This window comes from Arachis hypogaea, chromosome 2 (genome assembly GCF_003086295.3).
Source record: "Arachis hypogaea cultivar Tifrunner chromosome 2, arahy.Tifrunner.gnm2.J5K5, whole genome shotgun sequence".
Classification (NCBI taxonomy): Eukaryota; Viridiplantae; Streptophyta; class Magnoliopsida; order Fabales; family Fabaceae; genus Arachis; species Arachis hypogaea.
Window position 1 is genome coordinate 2,673,457 of NC_092037.1, and position 23,039 is coordinate 2,696,495.

Sequence of the window (23,039 nt, forward strand, 5' to 3'; positions counted from 1 at the left end):
GACTATGTAACCGAAGTGGTCATTTTCCAGTTCAATGTTTCTTTGGAGAAAGAATGATAGGTGATAAAGTTTACAAGGTTGTTTTTGATTATAATGATCTGGGACACAAGAGATGGTTTAACGTGAAAGGATCCAAGAAAATTTGGATACCTAAGGTCACTTGAGTTTATTTTGTAGGTCTGCCTAGCATCCAAGAAAAAGGAAAATATGTGGTACATGGATAGCGGATGTTCTAGGCATATGACCGGAAAGACAACCTTCTTCATAAAGCTTGATGAATATGATGGAGGACTTGTTACCTTTGGTGATGATGCAAAAGGAAAAATAGTGGTTGTTGGGAAAGTTGGTAAAAACTTTTCTTCTTGTATAAATGATGTGCTTCTTGTAAATGGTTTGAAACATAACTTACTTAGTGTTAGTCAATTGTGTGATTTGGGTTTTGAAGTTATTTTTAAGAAGTTTGTTTGTTTAGTTGTTTGTGAAAAAACTGGGGATGTTTTATTTGAAGCTAAAAGATGCAATAATGTATATGGATTAACTCTTGAGGATTTAAAGGAACAAAATGTAACATGCTTTACCTCTCTTGAATCTGAAAAATGGCTTTGGCATAGAAAGTTGGGTCATGCTAGCATGTACCAAATTTCTAAGCTAGTCAAAAGGAATTTGGTTAGAGGAATTCCAAACATCAAGTTTGATAAGGATCTTACTTGTGATGCTTGTCAATTGGACAAACAAGTAAAATCCTCTTTTAAATTAAAAGATGGAATCTCAACCAAAAGGCCTTTGGAAATGTTACATATTGATCTTTTTGGTCCTACTAGAACTCAAAGTTTGGGAGGTAAATATTATATATGGTCTTGTTGTGGTTGATGATTACTCTAGATTCGGTTGGGTATTTTTCCTTGCTCATAAGAATGATGCGTTTTATGCTTTTTCTACCCTTTGCAAGAAAATTCAAAATGAAAAGGATTTGAAAATTGCCCATTTGAGAAGTGATCATGGAAGAGAATTTGAAAATCAAGATTTTGAAAAATTCTGTGATGACTTAGGGATTTCTCATAATTTCTCATGCCCTAGAACACCCCAACAAAATGGGGTGGTTGAAAGAAGGAATCGAAGCCTTCAAGAGATGACTAGGGCCATACTATGTGAGAATGAAATTCCTAAATTTTTATGGGCTGAAGCTGTGAACACAGCATGTTATATTTTGAATAGAACAATCATTAGAAAAGGGTTAAAGAAAACTCCTTATGAGCTATGGAAAGGAACCCCTCCAAATCTTAAGTACTTTCATGTTTTTGGATGCAAATGCTTTGTACTTAACAATAAGGAAAACCTTGGAAAATTTGATCCAAAATCCTATGAAGGAATGTTTGTTGGATATTCCACCACAAGCAAGGCTTATAGAATTTATCTCAAGGAGCATAGGACAATAGAGGAATCCATACATGTTACTTTCTGTGATTCTAACTTAATTCCCAGTATTGTGATAGATAATGATTCAGATGGAGAAGGAGCTGGAACAAGCAAAGAAAATCCCAAATCTGTCCAGAATGAAGAATCTGCCAGTCCAGTTTTGTCTCGTCAGATTGAAGGAGAAACTTCCGATTTGTCTCCTGAGCAGGGACGAGAAACTAAAACAGTGAGACCACCAGAAGTTCATCAAAGCTCAACACCTGTCCGAAAGCCTAGAGAATGGAAGTCCATGAGGGGCTATCCTCATGACTTCATCATTGGTGATCCCTCTCAAGGTGTAACCACAAGATCCTCCACCAAAAGGCAAACCGAACCTAGCAATCTTGCTCTCTTGTCACAAATAGAGCCCAACAATGTCAAACAAGCTTTTGAGGATCCATCATGGGTAAAAGCAATGCAAGAGGAGCTTGCTCAATTTGACAAGAATAAGGTTTGGACACTAGTACCTCATCCGAATGGTAAGAAGGTAACGGGTACTAAGTGGGTTTTTAAAAATAAACTTGGTGAGGATGGACAAGTTGTTCGTAACAAGGCTAGATTAGTGGCCCAAGGTTACGATCAAGAAGAGGGTATTGATTTTGATGAGTCTTTTGCTCCGGTAGCTAGAATGGAAGCAATTAGGTTGCTTCTTGCCTATGCTGCCCATAAGGGTTTCAAAATGTTTCAAATGGATGTTAAGTGTGCCTTCCTTAATGGTTTTATTGATAGAGAAGTGTATGTGGCTCAACCCCCGGTTTTGAACATAAAGAATTTCCAAATCATGTTTTGAAATTAACTAAGGCTCTTTATGGTCTTAGACAAGCTCCAAGAGCTTGGTATGAAAGGCTTAGTGCCTTCTTGTTGGAAAATAATTTTCAAAGGGGAACCACCGACACTACCTTATTCATTAAAGCATCTAATGATGATATTCTTCTTGTTCAAGTTTATGTTGATGACATTGTATTTGGTTCAGCCAATGTTTCCTTGTGTGAAGAGTTTGGAAAACTCATGACTAGTGAGTTTGAGATGAGTTTAATGGGAGAGCTTACTTTCTTTCTTGGCCTCCAAATTAAGCAAACTCCTAGTGGTACTTTTATTCACCAAAGAAAGTATGCAAAAGAACTTATCAAAAAGTTTGGCCTAGAAAATTCCAAATCAATGGGCACTCCTATGCATCCCAATACTAAACTTGAAAAGATGATGATGGCCAAGATGTGGACGAAACAAGGTATAGAGGAATGATAGGTTCACTCATGTACCTTACCTCCTCTAGACCGGATATAGTCCAAAGTGTGGGTGTATGTTCAAGGTTTCAATCTCATCCAAAAGAATCCCACCTTACGGCTGTTAAACGCATCATTAGATACATTAAGGGAACTTGTAATTATGGATTATGGTATCCTAAATCTGATGATTTTTGTGCAGTAGGTTTTTGTGATGCAGATTATGCGGGAGATCGAGTGGATAGGAGGAGCACCTCCGGCATGTGTTGCTTCCTTGGAAGCTCACTCAACATGTGGTCAAGCAAGAAACAAGCCACAGTGGCTCTATCCACTGCTGAAGCCGAATATGTTTCCGCATCTGCTTGTTGCTCACAATTAATTTGGTTAAAAACACAATTGGAAGATTACAAATTAAAAATCAATAGTATACCCTTATTTTGTGATAATATGAGTGCTATAAACATTTCAAAAAATCCTGTTCTGCACTCAAGAACTAAGCACATTGAGATAAAATATCATTTTATTAGGGAACATGTGCAAAAGGGTACTATTGATATTCAATTTGTAAAATCTGAAGACCAAATTGCTGATATTTTTACAAAACCTCTCTGTGAAGACAGATTCTGTACATTAAGAAAAAGTTTGGGAATGTTTGATTTAAGTTTCATTGAAAATCTGTGAATAGTTGACTCTGTTCAGTTTTTGCTCGTAGGATTGGACGAGATGAAAATAAATGGCACAATGGAAGAGCTGTGGTCAAGGGGGAGGCAACGCAGAATTCAAATTTTATGGGCCCCACCAAATTTCATGACCCCACCATAACAGTTTGTTAGTTATCTCTCTATGTACATAAGAATATTCCGCCTTGTGTCATCATATCTTCTTGGAAGTGGTTATTGTCAAATCAAATCCTTCTCTCCATCTAATCCCTTGATTTAAGGCAACCACTTTTCAGTTTTTGATTTCAAAAGTTAAAAGGGAATTCTTCGTTCTTAGAAACCATCAACGCCTCAAACCCACACTCATATCCACATTCATTCAACCTCATCATCTTCTCCTTCACCACCATCCAAACAAACAACCACCATGAGAAAGAAGGTGATTGCTCACAAGAGTTCAGGCCGAGGAAAGAACAAAAAACCCGCAGTTGAAGAAGAAGAGCAAGAATCTCATACTTCTCCTACTCCTTCACCTCCTCCCTCATCACCGAAGAAGACTACCCCCGGAAAAAGCTCAAAGAAGAATCAAGGGTTTGCACTAAATGACACAAATGAACCTCCAAACTTGGAATCCATGGAATTCCGAGACAAGTATGGCAAGTCTCACTCTCATTTTGATCCAAGCAGATTTAACTCCTGCACCTCTTTTGAGTTCCACAAAGAGGTTATGGAGAAACGTCATTTGTGCACTACCTATCTTGTTAGTCTCGAAAATCTCAAGAGCACCAACATTCCCTCTCTGTTTGAACTTCTCAACTGGAAGCCTCTGCTCCTTATCAAAAAACCAGTGTACCCAGGTCTTGTTCGAGAATTTTATGCTAATATGCGACTCATTGATGGCACTCTTCATTCCTATGTCAAAAGGGTTCAAATAGCCCTTGATGCTGAGACAATTGGAGCGGCCCTGGGCTTCAAGGATGAAGGTCCGCGAGCATATATGGTGGAGAAATGGGACACACAAGTTGGCGTTTCACATAATACTGTTCTCCAGCACATTTGCAAGAATCTCTCTGGATTGCATGGCACCATTCCAACCCACAAAGCCCTTGGACCGGTCAATTCCCTGCTTCACAGAATCATCACTCATATTCTGACTCCCCAAAGCGGATCACACAACCGAGTAACATTTTCTGACTGTCTCATATTGTTTGCTTTGGTTACCTCTACTCCTATTTCCTTTGGTTATATTATGATTAGACACATGTGGGATTCTGTTAGAAGCACCAGAAAGGCTAACCTGCCTTATGGTATGTTTTTAACTGGAATATTTGAGTACTTTAAAGTTGATTTGTTGAATGAGAAGGTAGAAAACGATGTGTCTACAATCCGAGGTGGAGGAGCAACTAAGGAAACCAAAGGGCAAAAATCGGACAGTGAGCATGAAGGAAGGCCAGAATCTTCCAAAACAATCAGATCCATTCAACAGATTTTGGGAGAATTTTCAAACATGGCAGACATGATGTTTTGATCTCATAAAGAAGCCCGGAAGCAAGCTTATAAGAATGAGAAAGCTTGGAAAAACTGCAAAGAAAGGGTCAACTTGATGCTGGAACACCTTAACAAGGATTTGGGAGATGATAGTGAAGGAGGCGCTAAGGAAGAGGATATTCAATTCTCTGATGATTAGTTTTTTTTTACTCTGTTTGATATTGGCTACATTAGGCTCAATCTTTTTTTTGTATAAGCATGACTTGATACTCACTGCTTTAGGATAATCTCTAGGATGCTTTGATACATTTCTGTTATTTTATCTTGAATTTTTTGTTATGTTTATCATGGTTTGTGCAGGTGCCCCTTTGATGACAAAAGGGGGAGAAAATTTAGGTTCCAAAATTGAAATTGGAACGAAACAGGGGCTGGAAAAACAGGGGAACAGGGGATGAAATTTTCATTTGAAAATTCATGATCACCCTTGTTCAAAGAATGCATGTTGTTATTGCATTTGTTTTACTATGATCATTACTGTTTGAACTGCAATTTTTTAGTTTATCATGATTAGTTTATTTGGCATTAGGTTTATAATGATTAATTTATTTTGAAGCCTGGCAGATTGATTCATCATTGATAAACTTGTTGGATTGAAAATTTATTTTTGGCAGTTCCTTTAAATTGTGTAAAATATCAAAACTGCCTTATTTTGTTCTTCAAATATTTTCTCATCATGTTGATTTGCTCTGATATTCTAAAAAGGAAAATATTTGAAAAATATTTGGATAGCTTTGTGTTGTATAAAAAAGTTTGAGCAGTAAATCAGTTTATGATATTAAATGAGTTTTGATTATCAATTAAAACTGCTCATAAATCAAGCATTTAGCATCATGTATAAATATGCTAAATAACATTGTTACTTTAAGCTTGATTTAAATGTTACAGATTAGTGCTTCCCTTGGAAAAAAAGCATACATTAAGGGGGAGCCATGTGACATTTAGAAAGGGGGAGAAATTCAAATTCAAAGGGAGTATTCTTTACTCAATCTCAAAATTTCTTTCCATTTCAATTTTAATAATGTTTGTCATCAATGGGGAGATTGATGAGTTTGGAAAACTCTAAATTAATATTTGTGATGACTAAACATTATTAAAACAATTAATTACAAAATTATTAATTTGATCTTTATTTCATATATGCTTAATTAATAATTTTGTTGTGCAGATTTTATGCTGGGCCGAAACAAAAGAAAATCAACAAAGCCCAACTGTTGCATTATTGGTTCAGCTTTGTGTTTGTAATTAAAGCTAGTTATAATTGGGCCAGAATAAATATTATTTTTGCAAGCCCAAACAAATGCTTTCTTGTGTGCTTTCCATGCTTGATCCGAAATCAATTTATCAGGAAAGCAAATGTTATCCAAATGGGCCAGCTTTGATTATAATGTCACAAGGCCCAAATTCAATTTTGATGAATGTTTCCATGCTTTGACCGAACCCAAGAAGTAAAGAAAAATGGTTCAATGCTTCCAACGGATTCCATTCCTCACCTTGGATGGAATTCAAATTTAATTTAATGCATTGGAAACATAAGTAAGTGAGAGAAGATTGATTTGACTAAAGGCATCATTGCTACACGCCAACTAAGGGAAGTAAAAGCAAGCTATTTTCAATTAATTAGTTCAATCACTTTGAAATAGCTTTACTTCAGATTCTTTCTTCTCTCTCTCATCTCTTTCTCTCTTCGGTTATTGCACAGGAAATATTGGCAGCCATGGAAGCAAAAAAAGAGCTACCAAAAGGAGAGAAAGCAAGCCTAAAGACCATCAAAATGATGACAAGAAAACATACCAAAATAAAAGTGAGCTGTGGCTAAGATATTCACCAAATGTGGATAGATTTGGTGAGATTATCTTGAGCCTATTATGCTCAAAAATGGAAGAAGAAGATTCGGTCAGCTAGAGGAGATTCTTGAAGCATGGCTTGTCTTTGATTCTGCTCAACCACCACAGGGAGTAGCTAGAGTGGCGAAGTGATGGTTGAAGGCAGAGATTAAAGCAGATGAAGTCATCATCATCATGAAGCATCAAGGGCCAGAAATCCATCTTGGAGAGGAAGCCAGGGATGGAGAGCCCGGATTGATGAAGGGTGATGATCAAGAAAAGACTAGAGGTAATTGCATGTTGGTTAATGCATGGTTATCTCTTCTCTCTCTGAGTGGCCGAACCGGTTCTGTGTTCGTTGAAGGAGGAAGAAGTTGGTTCGGTTTTGGCTTCAAGTGTGGAGGCTTTCCTCTTCTTTAAAAAGGGGGAACAACCACTGTTTGAAGCAAGGAGAAAATTTGAGAGTGCAAGGCACAGAGTTCTCAGAGCTACCTGAGCTAACAGTTTTCTCTTCTCCTTCAATGTATTCTGTTTTGTATTTTTCTGTTTAATTTTGTCATGTCTTGAGTCTCATGGAAAAAAGGCAAACAAGTGAGGTTTGTATGAAAAAGCCATAGAGCGGAAAAAGACAGAGAGTGCAAAATTAAAAGAAAAAGCCATAGATGTCTTAGAGTTCCTTTGTTCATCTATGTTGTGTATCATGATTCTGTGGGAATCCCCTTGTAAGTTGGGTTAGCACTTTACAAGTTGTAATCAGATTGATTATAGTGAAATTCCATCATGTTTGTGATGGAGACTGGATGTAGGCTGCACTGCACTTAGCAGCCGAACCAGGATATATCTAGGTGCAATCTTCTTCTCTTTCTACTCCATTTCTGTTTTCTACTACACAGGAGCAAAAGCCAGAATTATCTCGTGCCAAGTGACGAGACAAAACAAAGTTGCTCGTGTTAAGGGACGAGACAAAACAAAGTTGCTCGTGTTAAGTGACGAGCAAAAACAGAAAAGTCTTCTCTGAAGTTCAGCAAGTGTTAGCATCGAAAAAGAGGGCTAAGATTCAACCCCTCCTTCTCTTAGCCACTGAAACCATCAAATTTCGTTGGAATATACTCTTGGTTTTAAACTCCATAGAATTTCATGATAATGTATTTCTAAATATTCCAATAAAAGAATCATCATGAGCGCCTAATGCTGTAATTATCTATAGTTCTTTACAACATGCAAATGTCGAAATTTTGTTCGTGCAATAGTTAAAAGCTTCCTCAACTTGCAATTCTATAGCTGTAGGTCTTCTTTTTCTTTTAATTTCTGAATTGAACCAGTAATAACTGTAAGGGAATAGCTCAAACCTATTAAAACAGTACCTCAGAAAACAGAGAATAGGTCATGATATATTCTCTTCAAAATTTTACATTATGGAGGACTATATAGCTTCCAACACTCTTATTTAACAATTTAAAGTGCAGTTTATCTCTCAAAGAGATCCCCTTTTTTTGTGTAGAAAGAAATAAGAAGTAAAAAAGAAATAATCAGGAGTGTCTCAAACTCTCAATCAGTGATAAAAGTTGTAGAAAACCGTACTATTGCCTTGTTCGTGCAAAGTTGAAACCTTCCTCAACTTGCAATTTCCTTGAGTCTTTCATGAATTAAAAACACAAGTACGAGCCATTATTACAAAATTTAAGTGAGACCCGCGTAATGCGCGGAGAACTAAATTATTTATACTATATAGTATATTTTAATAAATGTTATATTAAAAATATTTTAGAGAACATATTATAAATAGATTTATATTAGAGTTATACAAAACTATATTTTTTTTCATTTTTCAATTTGCATCAATGGCTACTCTTTGTCTTTTCTGTGATTTTTTTGTTTGTAAATAATTAAAAGAATAAATGAATGAGAATGAAAAATATATAAAAATGTTACATTAAATTTAAGAAATTTTTGACAATTAGTATGAGAGATTAAGAAATGAAGAGTAGTAAGAATCTTAATATGTATAAGTTGTAGAATTTGAATATTTGTAACTGAAATTTTTTATAATTATTATTATGACACTTTTAATGTATGTTTGTTGCATTTAATTAGTACTTGATGTTTCAATTGAATAATAATAAATAAGATTTTTTTATTTTAATTTTTTTAAAACATTTTACTAAATAGTGATTAGTTGATTTTCATCTTTTGTACTAACTTGAGGTGGAAGGTAAATTGGCACTTTGTCTAAATTAGATAGATCTTAAGTGTTTCAAATAATTATGTTTCTACATTTTTAAAATAGGCATCAAAATCACCTTATGAATCAATTTACAATAAAATAAGAAAAGTGCAATAAAAATTATGTTAAACAAACAAAGCTGCATAATCATATGCTGGAGGCACATATCGTCTTGTCTTCTTTTTTTTTGACAGGATTGCTCAACAGAACAAAATATGTTATAAGACTCTTTTTGTACTAACCTGAAGTGGAAGCTAAATTGGCACTCTTCTTTGATCAAAGATATTGCTTTCTCCTCATCCTTACTTGTTTAAATTGGATAGATCTAAGTGTTTCAAATAATTATGTTTCTACATTTTCAAAATAGGCATCAAAATCACCTTATGAATTAATTTACAATAAAATAAGAAAGGTGCAATAAAAATTATGTTAAACAAACCAAGCTGCATAATCATATGTAGGAGGCACATATCTTCTTATCTTCCTTTCTTTGAAATAATTGCTCTCCGCCTCTTTAATCTAGCAATTTTGGGTATTAACTCTTTCCGTCTGTCATTACCCCTGCAAATCCTTCTACAACAAAGAGAATAAGACATGGTCAAAGAATGATAAAAAAAAAAGAGGAACATATAAATGTAAATTGTGGAAGCACATTAATTTTGGTTGTGACTGTTAGACAGAACCGTTTAAAAAAGAGGAATACATAAACCTGTGCTACTTGCATATTATTTATAACAAATAAATAGGACTATTGAAAATGATATTAAACATCAGAAATGAGAAGAGTAAACGGCAAAATTGAAAATCTTTAGGAAAATACCTGGGACGAATTTCCTACGTTGGCGGCGCCAAATGGTGACGTTGGTCTAAGACCCAGAATCGAACTCCAGCAGGAAACCGCAACAGGAGAAATGGAGTTTGCCCGGGTTTCTGCAATTTATGCAATGCGGGCTCCGTCAGGAATGGACATTGCGATGGACAATTTATTTTGAGGAAAAAACAATGGCTCATGGGACCGGAAGTGGATGGAGGAAATAGGATCTTGGTAAGGAAGAGGTGCCAAGAGGAAGAGGGTTTGGAGAAGTATGAGAAATATAATAAGCTCTTTGGTTTTTAGTGCTTTTTAGAAAAAGTTAAGTTGTTGGTTTTGTTTTTTGTGTTTTTTTTTATTTGAAAATAAAATTTGACTTGGCAAGATTTGAGTGGTGGATTCTAAAATTTTGTCAAATAAACGATAGTGCTGACATGGCGTAAGTAGAAAAAGAGAAATAACTTATAAGTAATGTGAGTAATCCTATGTACCTACTTTTATATATTAAAAATAGATTCTTAAAACCTTCTAATATTACAATTTTGGATAAGCCAATAAATTTTAAAATTTTTTATGAGGTCAAACGATTTTTTGATTTAAATCTACGGTTTTTCATTTTACATGTTTAATTTATTCTTCAATTTCAATCTCAACTACCTTGCTGTTCACTACAAATTCATTTCATTGCATGCATTATTAGCTTGTATAAGAAATAATTATTTTACACTTCTTTAGTTTGTTATGTTTCTTTCATCTTTGTATAAGAAATACATAACTCTTAATACAGTACTGATGGTGACTAGTAACCAATATTAGCATAACTACTTCGATTTGATGTATTTGAGAGAGATTAGTATGGTAGTACAATTGAACTCGGTCCCATAACATAACACGTCAGTTGAAAATTGAAAGTTACCCCAAGATGCATTTATGTTGCCTGCATGAAATAAAGTAGAATCAAGGACTAAAGTTAGTGTGAACCAGCTGGGACGACTTGAAGTCAATGTCCTCTAGCCTCAACCTGAATTATTGGAAGGAGCAGCTCTTCATCATATCACAAGGGTACAATATTTCCAGATTGGTTGGGGCGCTGTTCCTACAACAACATGACTGATGTATCTCTGCTGTCTTGCAAGAATTGCTGCATGCTGCCTTCACTTGGACAGCTGCCATCTCTTAAGTCCCTGTTGCATTGGAGGTTTGGATCGCATATTGCACCGTTTCCCTCACTTGAGACTTTGGTATTTCATCAATCTCTTGGGGGCCAAAGAAGAAGGAAGCTTGGGAGGGTTTGAAGGAGACAGTTTTGTTGTCATCAAGTGATAGTTGTTTGTATGGTGGATGAATGTGACTCTTGGTGGGTCTCTGGCACAAAGAAGCTCCCTATACCAAACTGATTTGGTTTTTTGTAGAACATTTTCAATACTATCCTTCATTTGTTGTCCAAATATGGACCTTAAATTTATTTATAGTGAAATAAAATGACTTTACCTTTGACAAAAAAAAGTTAAATAAATTATTTTATATAAAAAAAATTATTAATATTAACTATATAAAAATTTAGTCACAAAATGTTAAAAATTTTCTATATTTCTTATATAGATCATTTTTATACAAACCCTTAAAACCCTAGAAAGATACACTATTCAACGTAACATTTGGATCTGATGCAAGTAAACAAGAAATCTTACCTTAATGGATGAAAGGGAATATTAATATAATCACGAACATGCTTTATATATTGTACTTTTTCCATTGCATGTCGTTGTAAATTGATTAGATATGCGACATTTTCTTACAGTGATTAAATGATGGATTATTGTCCATAGTACGAACAGTTTTAAATTTTATTCTTACATAGTAAGTTTGAATTTCAATTAAAGATGGGGCATCCGAAAAATTGAGATAGGTCAATATGCAAAATGTGATCTTGTAAGGTTATCCCGACATATTCTTTTGTCTCAGCAAACTTCAGTACCATTAGCGGTCGCAACGGAACAATTAAATTGTTGAAACAAACCAAGTATCAGTATGCTAAATCAAAATTTTACAACTTCAAATATCAAACCTACAGGTAATGATGCATCTATCCTAAACAAAAGAAAATCCCATACTCATCCTATTCCCAACCAGTGGGAGCAACAGCTCCGGGTGCCGGAACAGAAGGCTGAGGAGCTGGAACCGGTTCCCAATCACCTGCAGCTGCAGCTATAAAAAGAACTTAGGTCAAACAAATTGTGATCTTATATTTTTTTAACAAGACTATGTTAAAGCTGCAAGAGTTTCTACCATTTCGAGGGAGAACCTTTGAAACACAAGAACACATTAAAAGCTTGATGCAGCAACTATTGCGCATCCAATTTATTAGGAAAAAGGAGGGAGAACAAATACGGGCGTAAAGAGAATGACAATACAACAAATCAAACTGAAATTAAATCACACAAATGACTAGCATATAACCACAGATCCAAAGTTGAATAAATTATTCTTACAAGTATCTGGGGCCCAATCAGCAGGCGCAGCTGCAATAGGTTGTTGTGGAACTGCCTCGGGCCAGGGTTGTTCTGTGACAGCCGCCCATTCACCATCAGCTGTGGGGAAACCGGCAATGCCAGCAGCACCAAAGTCTTGAATGGCATATTCTGGGGCAGCTGGTGCTTCCTCCTCCTCTTGTTGCTTGGCCTCTTCAGGTTCTCTATAGAAGAATAGATCCACCTACACATGAAAAGTTGACATAAATTATCTAATATTGGAAGGATACCAAAGAATAATATTACTATCTTACAAGAAAATATGAATTTCTAGACGCTTGCACGTACTGAAAGAAAACTTGTTCTGAATCAAGTGCAAAGTAACAATAGTTACATTCATAAGAGCAGAAATAAGTTTTTACCATCACATCCCATTTAAGCCCTGGACGAATAATACCCCTCATCTGCAAAACCATCCTTGCTAATAGCCAAAAAAGACAACCAATACTGTGCTTCCCCTTATTATTGGCAGGAATGCCAACATCAACATACCGCATTGGAGAATCAGTATCGCAAAAGGCAATTGTTGGAATATTTCCAAGAGCACCTTCCTTAATGGGCTGCACAAAAATGGAAAAACAAAAATGAGATCAACTGATAGCAGAATTTCAAAGCCCCATGAAAACATTGGTTGTTAAAAGTGAAAACATATTACATATACAACATTACATCCTCAACACAACCAAAAAACTCTTTGAACATCTAATGCGGTACCTGATGATCAGTCCTTGGATCAGTCAGAATAAGAAGGCGAGGCTCGTTATAGGATGTCTGCATCTGATTAGTGAATGTTCCAGGAGTGTGCCTTCCAGCAATTGCATTTGCACCGGTGTATTGGGCAAATTTCAAGACTGCCCTTTGACCATATGGCCTAGCAGACTGAACAATGATGTCCTGTGGATTCTCGATGGCGACAATAATCCTAGCAGCAAGTTGGAGCTTCTCCCATGTCTTGCCAAGGTTAATTATGTAAATACCTGGTAACAGGAAATACTAAAAATCAACAAAAAGATAAAATGCGTTCTTTGTTCAGTACAATGTACAAACGAAAGATGAGTAAATTGACAAAAGTACACATAAAAGAGTTTGGGATGGACAAAAATACCTACTAAAGATTCGTGAAAACAAAAGTATTCTTCAGATATTGTTTTCGATAGACAAAAGTGTCATACTGTTGGTAAGGTTTGATATTTACAAATCTTTAATGTGTACTTTTGTCCATGGAAAACAATCTTTGGTGTACTTTTATATTTATAAATCATAGCCTGTATTTTTATCCACCCCAAACTCTTTCATGTGTACTTTTGTATATATATTACTGAATTAGAATGATTATAGGCATCTTAAGGTTTGATCAATTTTGGAACAGAAGTTACAAAAGCACATAACAAAAAACAGAACCCTATAGACACAAAAAGATAAATAAATAAACCGAAAAGAAAATTCACAAATGAGCAAGGAATATATAGACACAATAAATAAATAAATTTCTACACAGATCTCTGTGTATTTAATATGAGCAAACGAATATCAGAATAAACCCAAGATATAACGTTACAAAATCAAAATGCCCTTCAAATTCACCACAATCGACACACGCTTCAATCATATTCATATTCACAACCAAAATGTAACCGAGAAAATAAGAAAAAATTATCAAAAGAAGAGTGTTTTACCATCATTGCGGCGTTTGAAGACATAGCGTTCCATCTGGAAGTCGCAGTTTTTGGTTCCCAAATGCACCTCAGCCGCAAGCATCATCTGGATGTCTTGCTCCTTCTGAGAGAGCTGGCGCGGCGCAGCGGCGGAAGTGGCCATAGTTGCGGTGGAGATTTGGTCTCTCGAGAAGATTTGGAAACGCTTGAAGGTCCAAGTAGTAGTAGTGGCAGCGGCGAGAGGAAGAAGGTTTGACGAGTTAGGGTTTTGAGGAGGCACTTCTTCTGTTTCTCTCACACCAATCAGTCGACAATAATTTATATATATAACTATTTAAACCCTTACTAAATTTAGTCAAAAAAAAACCTTTACTAAATTTTACAAACTAAACTCTTGTGAATTATTCAATTAAGGGACATATATTTGGTGGAAAAAGTATATTATTGAAGAGCTTAAAAAACCAATTTAAAATATTTTATTTTTGCAGCTATAATTCATTCTTGATTTAATTTTTATTGTTTGTTTTAATGATCATAAAAAAGTTAAATTAAAATTATGTTCCAAAATTTTTTTTGGTCTTTTTGAACTGAAGCAGAACATAAACAGAGAATTTTTTATTTTTAATATGATGAAAGGAAGACTGTATATTTGAGTTATGAGGGTGTATGATGATTCGCTGGTGTATGATGGTTGTCCAAGAGAAATCGGACCATCTGATTGGAGGTACTGAAAATTCTGGGTTCGATTTGTGTACTGTCAGAAAATCCTAGATCCGATTTCATAAAACTCTGTCGATTTGTGTACTGACAGAAAATCCTGGGTCCGATTTTAGAAAATCATGGGTCCGATTTGTGCCCACCTCTCTCTCTGCAATGAAATCGGACCCTCTAATTTGTGTACTTACACCAAAAATTACAATGTTAAAGTATATCATTACTCCTACTTCCATAACAAAAAAAAATTAGCCCAAACCCAAAAAGAGAGATGCAGTCTCATGAGTCAAGTCACTTGGTCTTATGTCAAGTCACTTGGTTTTCTTCTCAGCTTCCATGAAAATGCAACAATGGATGCCACCAGAGCCGCAATTCCACCGGTCGCCGCGGGTCATGCTGCTGAGTCCGCTCCCTGAAGCATCAACAATCTTTTCATCTTAAATGAAAAATCTGCTTCGTCGTCGCTCCACAGTTGCTTCTTATTGTCGTTTCAAAGTTCGAGTCCTAATTCATTTAAATAAAGTTCATGAAACATTATTTTTCAGATGTCTTTCTTGGCGGCAGAGAAGAAGCGCCAACTTCGTTGGCATATTTTGTGCCATTGATAAAGGACGATGGCAGAATCGATCTCCACTAACTCTCTTTTTTTATTTATAATTTTCAAAAATTGCTCAATGTAATTGAATTATTATTATTGTTATTGAAGAGTTTCAAAAATAATCCAAAAAATTTCAAATTTAAAATTGATAGATAGAGATCCATTAATTTAATTTCCATTCAACTCAAAATTAATGCAATTTGCTTCCTCTTCACTTGAGGTAGGAGAAAGAGGAGAAGTGGATGGTGTTGAAAAATGAGATGAAGAAGGAGCCGACAGTGATGAAGTGGAAAAAGATGTTCTCAAGTCATGTGCTAGAGGATGACGGCCATGCGACCGGCGTCGATATGCATTATATTCGAGCACCTGTCATCTTCAGTTCTTTGAATTAATTAAATTAACATTATAAATTTATCCCTATAATTTTTTATAATTTTAATCTATACCTAGAATTTGGAGGTCATGAATATACTTTTTTCACCAAATAGATTTCTATCCCTATCATTTCTTATGGATGCCAACTCAAATAGATTTTCCAGGGGCATCAAGGGATAGATATCTGCTATGCTGGAGGATTTGCTTTCTTTCTGGTTTCAACCATTAAAATGCGCACTAGGCAGCTTCTGTGGCAATTGCAACTTGGTGAGCATGTAAGTACATTTGTCAAAATTTTGCATTGCGGTTTATTATTTTGATGTCAATCTTTTCTCAAGCTGAATTTGTCCCTTTCGGTTCTGTTTCTGAAGCTAAAAAGGAATGCAACAATGTTGAACACATCATTGTGTATTTTTCAAGCAGGTTCTTATCATAGTCCTTCAACTTTGAGGTGTGATCGCTATCCGTGCTCTCTAGCCCAAAAGTTCGTAAACAACTCCATCTATTGTATCATTGATTTCACCATTTAGTTTATGTTGTTATGTTCTTGGACAAGAGTTCTGCACTTATAATTAGTAGTGCTTGTAAGTTTTGAGACTTGCTTGTAGCTTTATTTGGAAAATAGTGAATATTTTTACCTTCCCGTGGGTTTTTTTCCCTCTCACATTGAGAGGTTTTTTCCCACGTTAAAATTTGGTGTTCTGTCTTCTCTTCAATTATTTGCTGGTATTGATGCTTCCATATTATGCCTTTGACAGGTTTAGTTTATTCCCACCATGAATGATCATTTTACAACGTTAAATATCTTGCCTATGAAAATTATATTGAGGTGCATTCTATATAACTAGTACCTTAATGTTTCTCTCTCTCCTTTTTCTTATAAGAGAAAGAAAAGAATTAAAGAAAACTAAAAGCAATTCAATTTGACTGTACTAAACTCAGGAATATTGAAAATAATGCACCCACTATTAATTATCTTAAAAGGTTTTCATAGGTGTACACAGGAACTATTCTCTTGGCATTTACACAAGTTGCCTTGAATAAATGAAAGAGAAGAATCATCCTCTTCCAAAACAAAATTCAGTTCATTAGAAAAAACTATTTAAAATTCTTTAAACAAGAATTTAATTGGCTGATCAAGATCCAAGAGTGACAATAATGAGAAAAATATTTATTCTTGGATGCAGGAACAACCTTATTTTACAGATGCAAGGCAATTAATGTCAATCACCGGAGTGAAAAGCTGTATAAGACTAAAGAGAGTGGTTTAGACATTAAATCATAACTAACTAACTCAAAGTTGAAAAAGGCAGCAAGAGTCAAAGAAAAAGGATGTCCCAAAAAGACATTCATGATCAAGTGAAAAGCTGTATAAGACTAAAGAGAGTGGTTTAGACATTAAATCATAACTAACTAACTAAAAGTTGAAAAAGGCAGCAAGAGACAAAGAAAAAGGATGTCCCAAAAAGACATTCATGATCAAGCTACCAATTAGTGCCGATTGTCTAGCTTATAAGGACAAATTGGCAAATTCTGGAGTGGCAAGTTTTGCATTGATTGTGGATCCTAATTCTCTAAATGATCAAATAACGATCCACTTTCTTACTTAAATTGCTTGTTCCACCATTTGAGCAATCATAGCCAAAATGACATAAAAGTTACAGCTACATTTAATATTTGATTAGCCAGCAGCCAGCAAGACCAATTCCCACAAGCATCCAACTATGAATTAGGCAATGATGATGATGATGATGCAATGATATTTCTTCTATCAAGATAGCTGGATGGTAGGCCTAGCATTAATGATAGTGTATAATATTCATTTTTCTTGTTCTTCATGTGTATTTATTTACCACTCTTTCTGTATAAGATGACTCACATTCGATATTCGATCCAAGTTACAGAGCAATAGAATGATGAGTACATAATAAATACATAAAGAATTTATAAAGACAAAAAAACAAATCATACAAACGTTACTCTGGGTCTAATGCTCATAACAACTACACTCACAAAATGACAAGCACTTAATTTATGATGGGGCCATAAGTTATGATGGACCAGAATGAGACAAAGGTAGTTTGATACTACAGTTTGAACAACTTGAAAATATTAATACTTTTTATTCAACACTTGAGCTACTTTTGTCTTATAAAGCAGAAGGACATCAAAATTTTGATTTTTAGTAATAACGAATATGAGTATACAATGAATCCTAAATTGTGGTGGGAGAGGAAATTATGCAGCAAAAAATACACTCATTGCATGTTGTCCAGATTGAGGTAGAAATTAATATAGGCAAACTACTAAAACCAAAAATAATAAATACATAGCTACATTTACCATTTAACAACTATCATCTCAATCTAGTGGGATGGGCAAGATTTTACTACTACTATCATCTTCACTTTGATCAGTGATCTCTCCACCTATTCGCTTTCTATCTCTGCTAGAGTCCTTTTGCTCATGATGATGATGATAATTGCGATGGGATCGCGACGATTCTCCTCCGGTCCTCCGTTCCTACAAGAAAGAATCATAAAATAATGATAAATGAGAATCAGATTATAGCAATGCTGAATCATCTTGTTTTTGCTCTCCAGTTATGTATAATGCAGAGTTCAAGAAAGGGAAAGAACATACATCACGGAATAGAATGTCGTCGGCCTCAAGCATGTGGATTATGTGTCCGATTTTAGGTCTCTTTGTGGCATCAGGATCAACACATTTAAGAGCAACCAATAGAGCAAGCTTAAGAGCCTTTGAAGACGGCTTTTCAGGAAGGTTCGGATCGATGAGTTCCTCTGATTTTCTATTGCCAACCATAGTTTTCAACCACTCAATTAAATTAACCTGCAAATATACCAAATTCTAGTTAGGAAAACAGAAAAAGAGAGAAAATAATCAGCATAGAACAGTGTAAGAAGATTAAAACCAAAACTGTATACTATTATTGGTTATAGCCTCTAACCTCTCCTTGGGGTTTACTATAATCAACGGGACTTCTTCCGGTAATTATTTCCATAATAAGTATCCCAAAGCTATAAACATCACTCTTCTCAGTCAGCATTCCAGTGCATGCATACTCCGGTGCAACATAACTACAGAACAAGAAAAGAGAGAACATGAACTTTGAAGCGTAAAATATTTGAGTATAGAAAGTGAAACTAACTGATAAGAAAGGGAAAATGTTTGGTTAACTCATACTAACCCAAATGTCCCCATCACTCGGGTTGTGACATAGCTATGATCAGAACACAGAAGCTTAGCGAGCCCAAAGTCAGAAACCTTTGGGTTCCATTGGCGATCAAGGAGTATATTGCTTGATTTCACGTCTCGGTGGACAACTTTTGGTTCGAGCCCCTCATGAAGATAAGCCAATCTGAAAAACACACATTACTGTCAACAAAACATTTCATGCAACAACATGTAAAGCCCTTCAAGTAGATTAAGATCATGAGCCCTACCCTTTTGCCGTTCCCAAGATGATGTTCATCCGGATATCCCAAGTCAGAGGGCTTACAGAATCAACATCCCCATGCAGCCACTCGTCCAGATTTCCGTTGTCAACATATTCATACACAAGCATCCTGAGAAACATATCAAACTTCAAATCTTACTAGTCTTGAACTTTTTAGCTTTAATTTTTTTCAAATGAAATGTCAAGAGTTAATACCTGTATGCGCCCTCAACACAGTATCCAAGCAATCTAACAAGATTCTTGTGCCGCACACGACCAATAGCTTCTACCTCTACCCTAAATTCTCTCTCAGCTTGTCCCCTAAAATGAGTCAAACGTCAGGTAGTGCTTACTTATATACAAGAGTAAGACCAGAGAACCTTCATTATATTGAAAAGAGTAAACAATCAAGGGGAAAAAAATCCAAAACATGACACTGCAAAACTTTTGACAAGTAACAACAATAAAGAAACATAGTTGTGATTCTTTTCTTCACATCAGTGGTAAGTCATGCTACCTTGAAATCAAATTATTAAGAAAATAAGTCCAAAAGAAGAAAGAGAAACATTGTATTTCATGTCCCTTCCTCTTGATTCAAAATATCAAAGGCCTATAATTTCTTCACCATCTGCAACCAAATTGAAGAAACCCAAAGACGCTAAGTACACAAATTTACTACGGCCAACCATGAAACACACCAAGTGTATTGATGATTACGAAAGAGAATAAACCAACCAAGTGAATGAAACAGGATGGAGCAACTGCCAAAATTTGTTGCAGAATAAATTATACTAGAATCATTTGACCAATCCTCAGGTTAACTGATTCAAATTTCAACATCTTTATTAGACTCTAACCAAATTAGTTGAAAAAACACAAACTTTCACCATCAATTAAAGTAAGCAAGAACACAACACAACACAACATAACATAAAGAAGTCAATTTTGATTCACAATTTTGTGTCTACATCCAATTAATTATGTATTATCAAGTCATCAAAAATAACTACAAACATAATTGGACGAATGTGTAAACAGTTTTATTGTTTTCAGTACATTATAATTAAATTCTGATACTAATGAATAACATATATGAATTGAATTTGTGATGATCAAATGCAAAAATTAGCAGAGAGAGAGAGAGAGTACTTGTTATTCAAGAGATTCTTAACAGCAACATTGGTACCATCAGAGAGAACACCACGGTACACGATTCCATAGCCACCTTCACCGATCACATTCTCCTCACACATTCCTCCAGTCGCATCCTCCATTTCCCTCAGCGTAAACCACTTCCCCCAACCAAGATGCGAAACCTCTGGTCCCGCCGATACGCTTCCACTCCCAAACGACGACGTCGTTTCGCACACGCTTCCTCCTCCTCCTCCTCCTCCTCCGCCGCCGCCGCCGCCTTTGCTTTCTCCGCTTGAGAACGCCACAGCAGACACCACCGTGCGGTGCTGCTCCGCCGCCGCAGCTTTTCTGATGTCGAGGTGGAGTTCATGCGGTTGAGGATTGGGAGGAGTGGAAATGATTTCCTGGATTTCCTTGGAGACGAGAGGAGTGAGAGGCTTGTGGTTGCGGCGGTGGCGGCGGTTGCGGCGGGAGGTGAAGCAGAGAGAAAGGAGGAAGAGGGAGAAGACGATGAGAGCTCCGACGAGGATTCCGATGAGGACCCATAGACGGAGGCCGAAGATGGAAGTGCGCTTTGAGAGCTGTGTTTCTACGAATGCTGCGTCGTAGACTGACATTGTTACAAGTGAGAAGTGATGAGTGTGTGTGTCTCTGAGAGAGAGAGAGAGAGAGAGAGAGAGAATCAGAATCTGAGTGAGTTCAAGTGAGAGAGACGGAGAGAGTGTGCAATAGCAATATTTCAAAAGAAAAACTTTCAAATAAATTATAAAAAAAATATAAAAATACGATTATTATCAACTAATGTAAATTTGAAATTTTTTTATTTTTTATTTTTTTATTAAAGAGAGACTCGAATTCGCCCCTTCTAAGAAATACGGAGAGATTATAATTATTTTTTAATTGTAAAACAAAGAAAATATATACTTAATTATTAAAAAATACTAATGTCAAAATAATATTTATTATAAAAGATGTGTATATAATAAAATTGATAAAATATTTTATAAAATTCTAATCATTGTTCGTTATTTTTGTATATTTTAAAAAATATATTATATATACTAAAAATTATAATATTTTACTAAATCCTAATCTTTTTAAGTTTTTTCTCCTTATTTTGTATAGCACAATGAAAAATTAAAAATTGACAAAGGTAAGGAAAGTATTTTGTAGGCTAAAAATTTTTATTATGAAAGATAAATGTGTGCAATTTAATTTTGTTGGTGGTGCATTAGTTTTTATTTTGATATAGGAATCAGTAATCAGTATGTGATTATTTTGTAAGTTGGTTTTTAAAATTTTTTTAATATTAAATCGAAGAGTTTGGTTTGTTTGTTGTGACTTTAAAAAAAAGTCATAACTCAGAAGGTTTGATTTTTATTCTTAATAAACCTGATGGTTTAATTTTTATTCCCAAAAAAATCAGAAAATTTAATTTTTACATTTTAAATAAAAAAATTTTACATTTAAAAATAACACATTTATCATCCATAATTCTAAAGAAACTTTATTTCCACCCCCAATATCAAAATAATTTGCGTACTTTGTAGGTGAGAGGACAATAGTACATCCTTAATATCCGCAACAATCAAAGGAGTAATAAGGACTCAGATTTGGAGAAGGCTCTTCAAACGAAACTGAAACTGGGTTATCTTTCTGATAAGATATTTTTGTTCCCATAATCACATGAACAAAAGTCAAGATTCACATGCCACTTCCGAGTTCCGATCCTCCATATCAACCTTTAAATCTAAACTACTCTCTTTATAAAATGACCTTATATAATGTCATGCATGCTGCTTAAGATTAAAAAAAAAAAACATAAATAATCATAGAAGAAATTATTTCTAATTAATTTTCATATTATTAGTATGTATATAAACGAAAAAAATTAAAAATATCTTGAGGATAAACGTAAATGAATGGATAACGTTATTTTTATTAATTGTTTTAGATAAAGTTTTAACATATACAACATTTTCCTATCCTTCAATGCTGTATGATAATTGTCCAACGTGACTTAATAGAAAATTTATAATTCTACCTTTTTAATTAAATTTTATTATTTTTAATATCCTCGAAAGATATTCACGTTTTAACCTTATAATAGAGAGCAATATACCTAAGATTAAGGACTCATATCTTACTATACACACAACTCATTTTGATTATACCAAGAATAATAATTTTCTAAGCTTAACTGATTTGTTTGTTTCGTTTTCTGTACAAGGTTGCAATGATTAATGAATGATTTTAAAATCCTCGTTTCATTATTCCATCACTATTAAGTGAACAGACATGAAAAAATTGCATAATGTACGAAATGGATAATGTTACGTGGGACCTAAACATTTTTTTTCTGAAAATTTATTTTTTTGGTTTAAATACGTGAGACATAAACTATGATTTTGGTAGTAAGTAGTAACACTTCGATTTTTTTTTCTCTCTGGTTAGGCTTAGGATATGCAATAAGTTTCAAATTGAGTACAAAGAAAGTTAAGATTGATTACGTAGTTGTAATTTAGAAACAAGGTTCAATTTACAAATGAATAATTAATTCAATTATTTCATTTTTTTATTGTTCTACTTATACTACTAAGTTTCCGTGAAGGTATACATTTAAGAAATAAATGAGAGTTATCTCTAATAAACTAGTGAATATAGTATTCTAGTGAATCATGACAAATTTACAAAATGTAATTAAAAATAGTCGCCATTAATGGGTTGCCCCCATGGATTTAGACAGCATAATGCACCATGAAAGTTCGAAAAGGCATTTCTTAAAAAAAAAATATTATTTGTCTTGTGGTGGTTGTTTTTTATTTTCTT

General features: G+C 34.8%; 3 protein-coding genes across 4 annotated transcripts in view; 1 reads left to right on the top strand and 2 right to left on the bottom strand.

Annotated features, from left to right (window-relative positions):
• The window catches only part of LOC112717893 (putative disease resistance RPP13-like protein 1), a 33,834-nt gene extending 16,321 nt beyond the window's left edge, over positions 1-17,513 (top strand). The window contains exon 7 of the mRNA XM_072222530.1: positions 17,309-17,513. The gene's annotated coding sequence lies outside the window, so the exon portion shown is untranslated. The remainder of the gene's footprint in view (positions 1-17,308) is intronic.
• Positions 11,698-14,323, bottom strand: LOC112732778 (small ribosomal subunit protein uS2). 2 transcript variants are annotated; one of them, XM_025781579.2, is made up of 5 exons: positions 13,951-14,323; positions 12,989-13,251; positions 12,637-12,834; positions 12,236-12,458; positions 11,698-11,951 (listed from the first exon to the last, which is right to left on the bottom strand). In XM_025781579.2, the coding sequence occupies exons 1-5, from the start codon at positions 14,090-14,092 to the stop codon at positions 11,863-11,865; spliced, it is 915 nt and encodes a 304-aa protein (XP_025637364.1). In that variant the 5' UTR covers positions 14,093-14,323; the 3' UTR covers positions 11,698-11,862. The 2 variants fall into 2 exon arrangements, with proteins under 2 accessions (XP_025637364.1, XP_025637371.1); XM_025781586.3 differs by having other exon boundaries at positions 11,698-11,945; positions 13,951-14,247.
• A 196-nt stretch (positions 17,514-17,709) lies between the features above and the next one.
• On the bottom strand, positions 17,710-20,937 carry LOC112732801 (probable serine/threonine-protein kinase At1g01540). Its single transcript, XM_025781603.2, has 7 exons — positions 20,226-20,937; positions 19,293-19,397; positions 19,084-19,206; positions 18,828-18,998; positions 18,588-18,717; positions 18,260-18,469; positions 17,710-18,139 (listed from the first exon to the last, which is right to left on the bottom strand). The coding sequence occupies exons 1-7, from the start codon at positions 20,825-20,827 to the stop codon at positions 17,978-17,980; spliced, it is 1,503 nt and encodes a 500-aa protein (XP_025637388.1). The 5' UTR covers positions 20,828-20,937; the 3' UTR covers positions 17,710-17,977.
• Positions 20,938-23,039: the final 2,102 nt, after the last annotated feature.

Bases quoted from the DNA above. Each gene is read 5' to 3' on its own strand.
- LOC112732801 (XM_025781603.2), bottom strand. From the start codon at position 20,827: ATGTCAGTCTACGACGCAGCATTCGTAGAAACACAGCTCTCAAAGCGC. The intron at 19,398-20,225 runs GTACTCTCTCTC...GACTCATTTTAG, and splicing joins AAGAATCTCTTGAATAACAA to GGGACAAGCTGAGAGAGAAT. The intron at 18,999-19,083 runs GTAGGGCTCATG...TGTGTTTTTCAG, and splicing joins ATCTTGGGAACGGCAAAAGG to ATTGGCTTATCTTCATGAGG.
- LOC112732778 (XM_025781579.2), bottom strand. From the start codon at position 14,092: ATGGCCACTTCCGCCGCTGCGCCGCGCCAGCTCTCTCAGAAGGAGCAA. The intron at 12,459-12,636 runs GTAAAAACTTAT...TTTCATGTGTAG, and splicing joins GGCTTAAATGGGATGTGATG to GTGGATCTATTCTTCTATAG. The intron at 11,952-12,235 runs GTAAGAATAATT...TTCTTTTTATAG, and splicing joins TGATTGGGCCCCAGATACTT to CTGCAGCTGCAGGTGATTGG.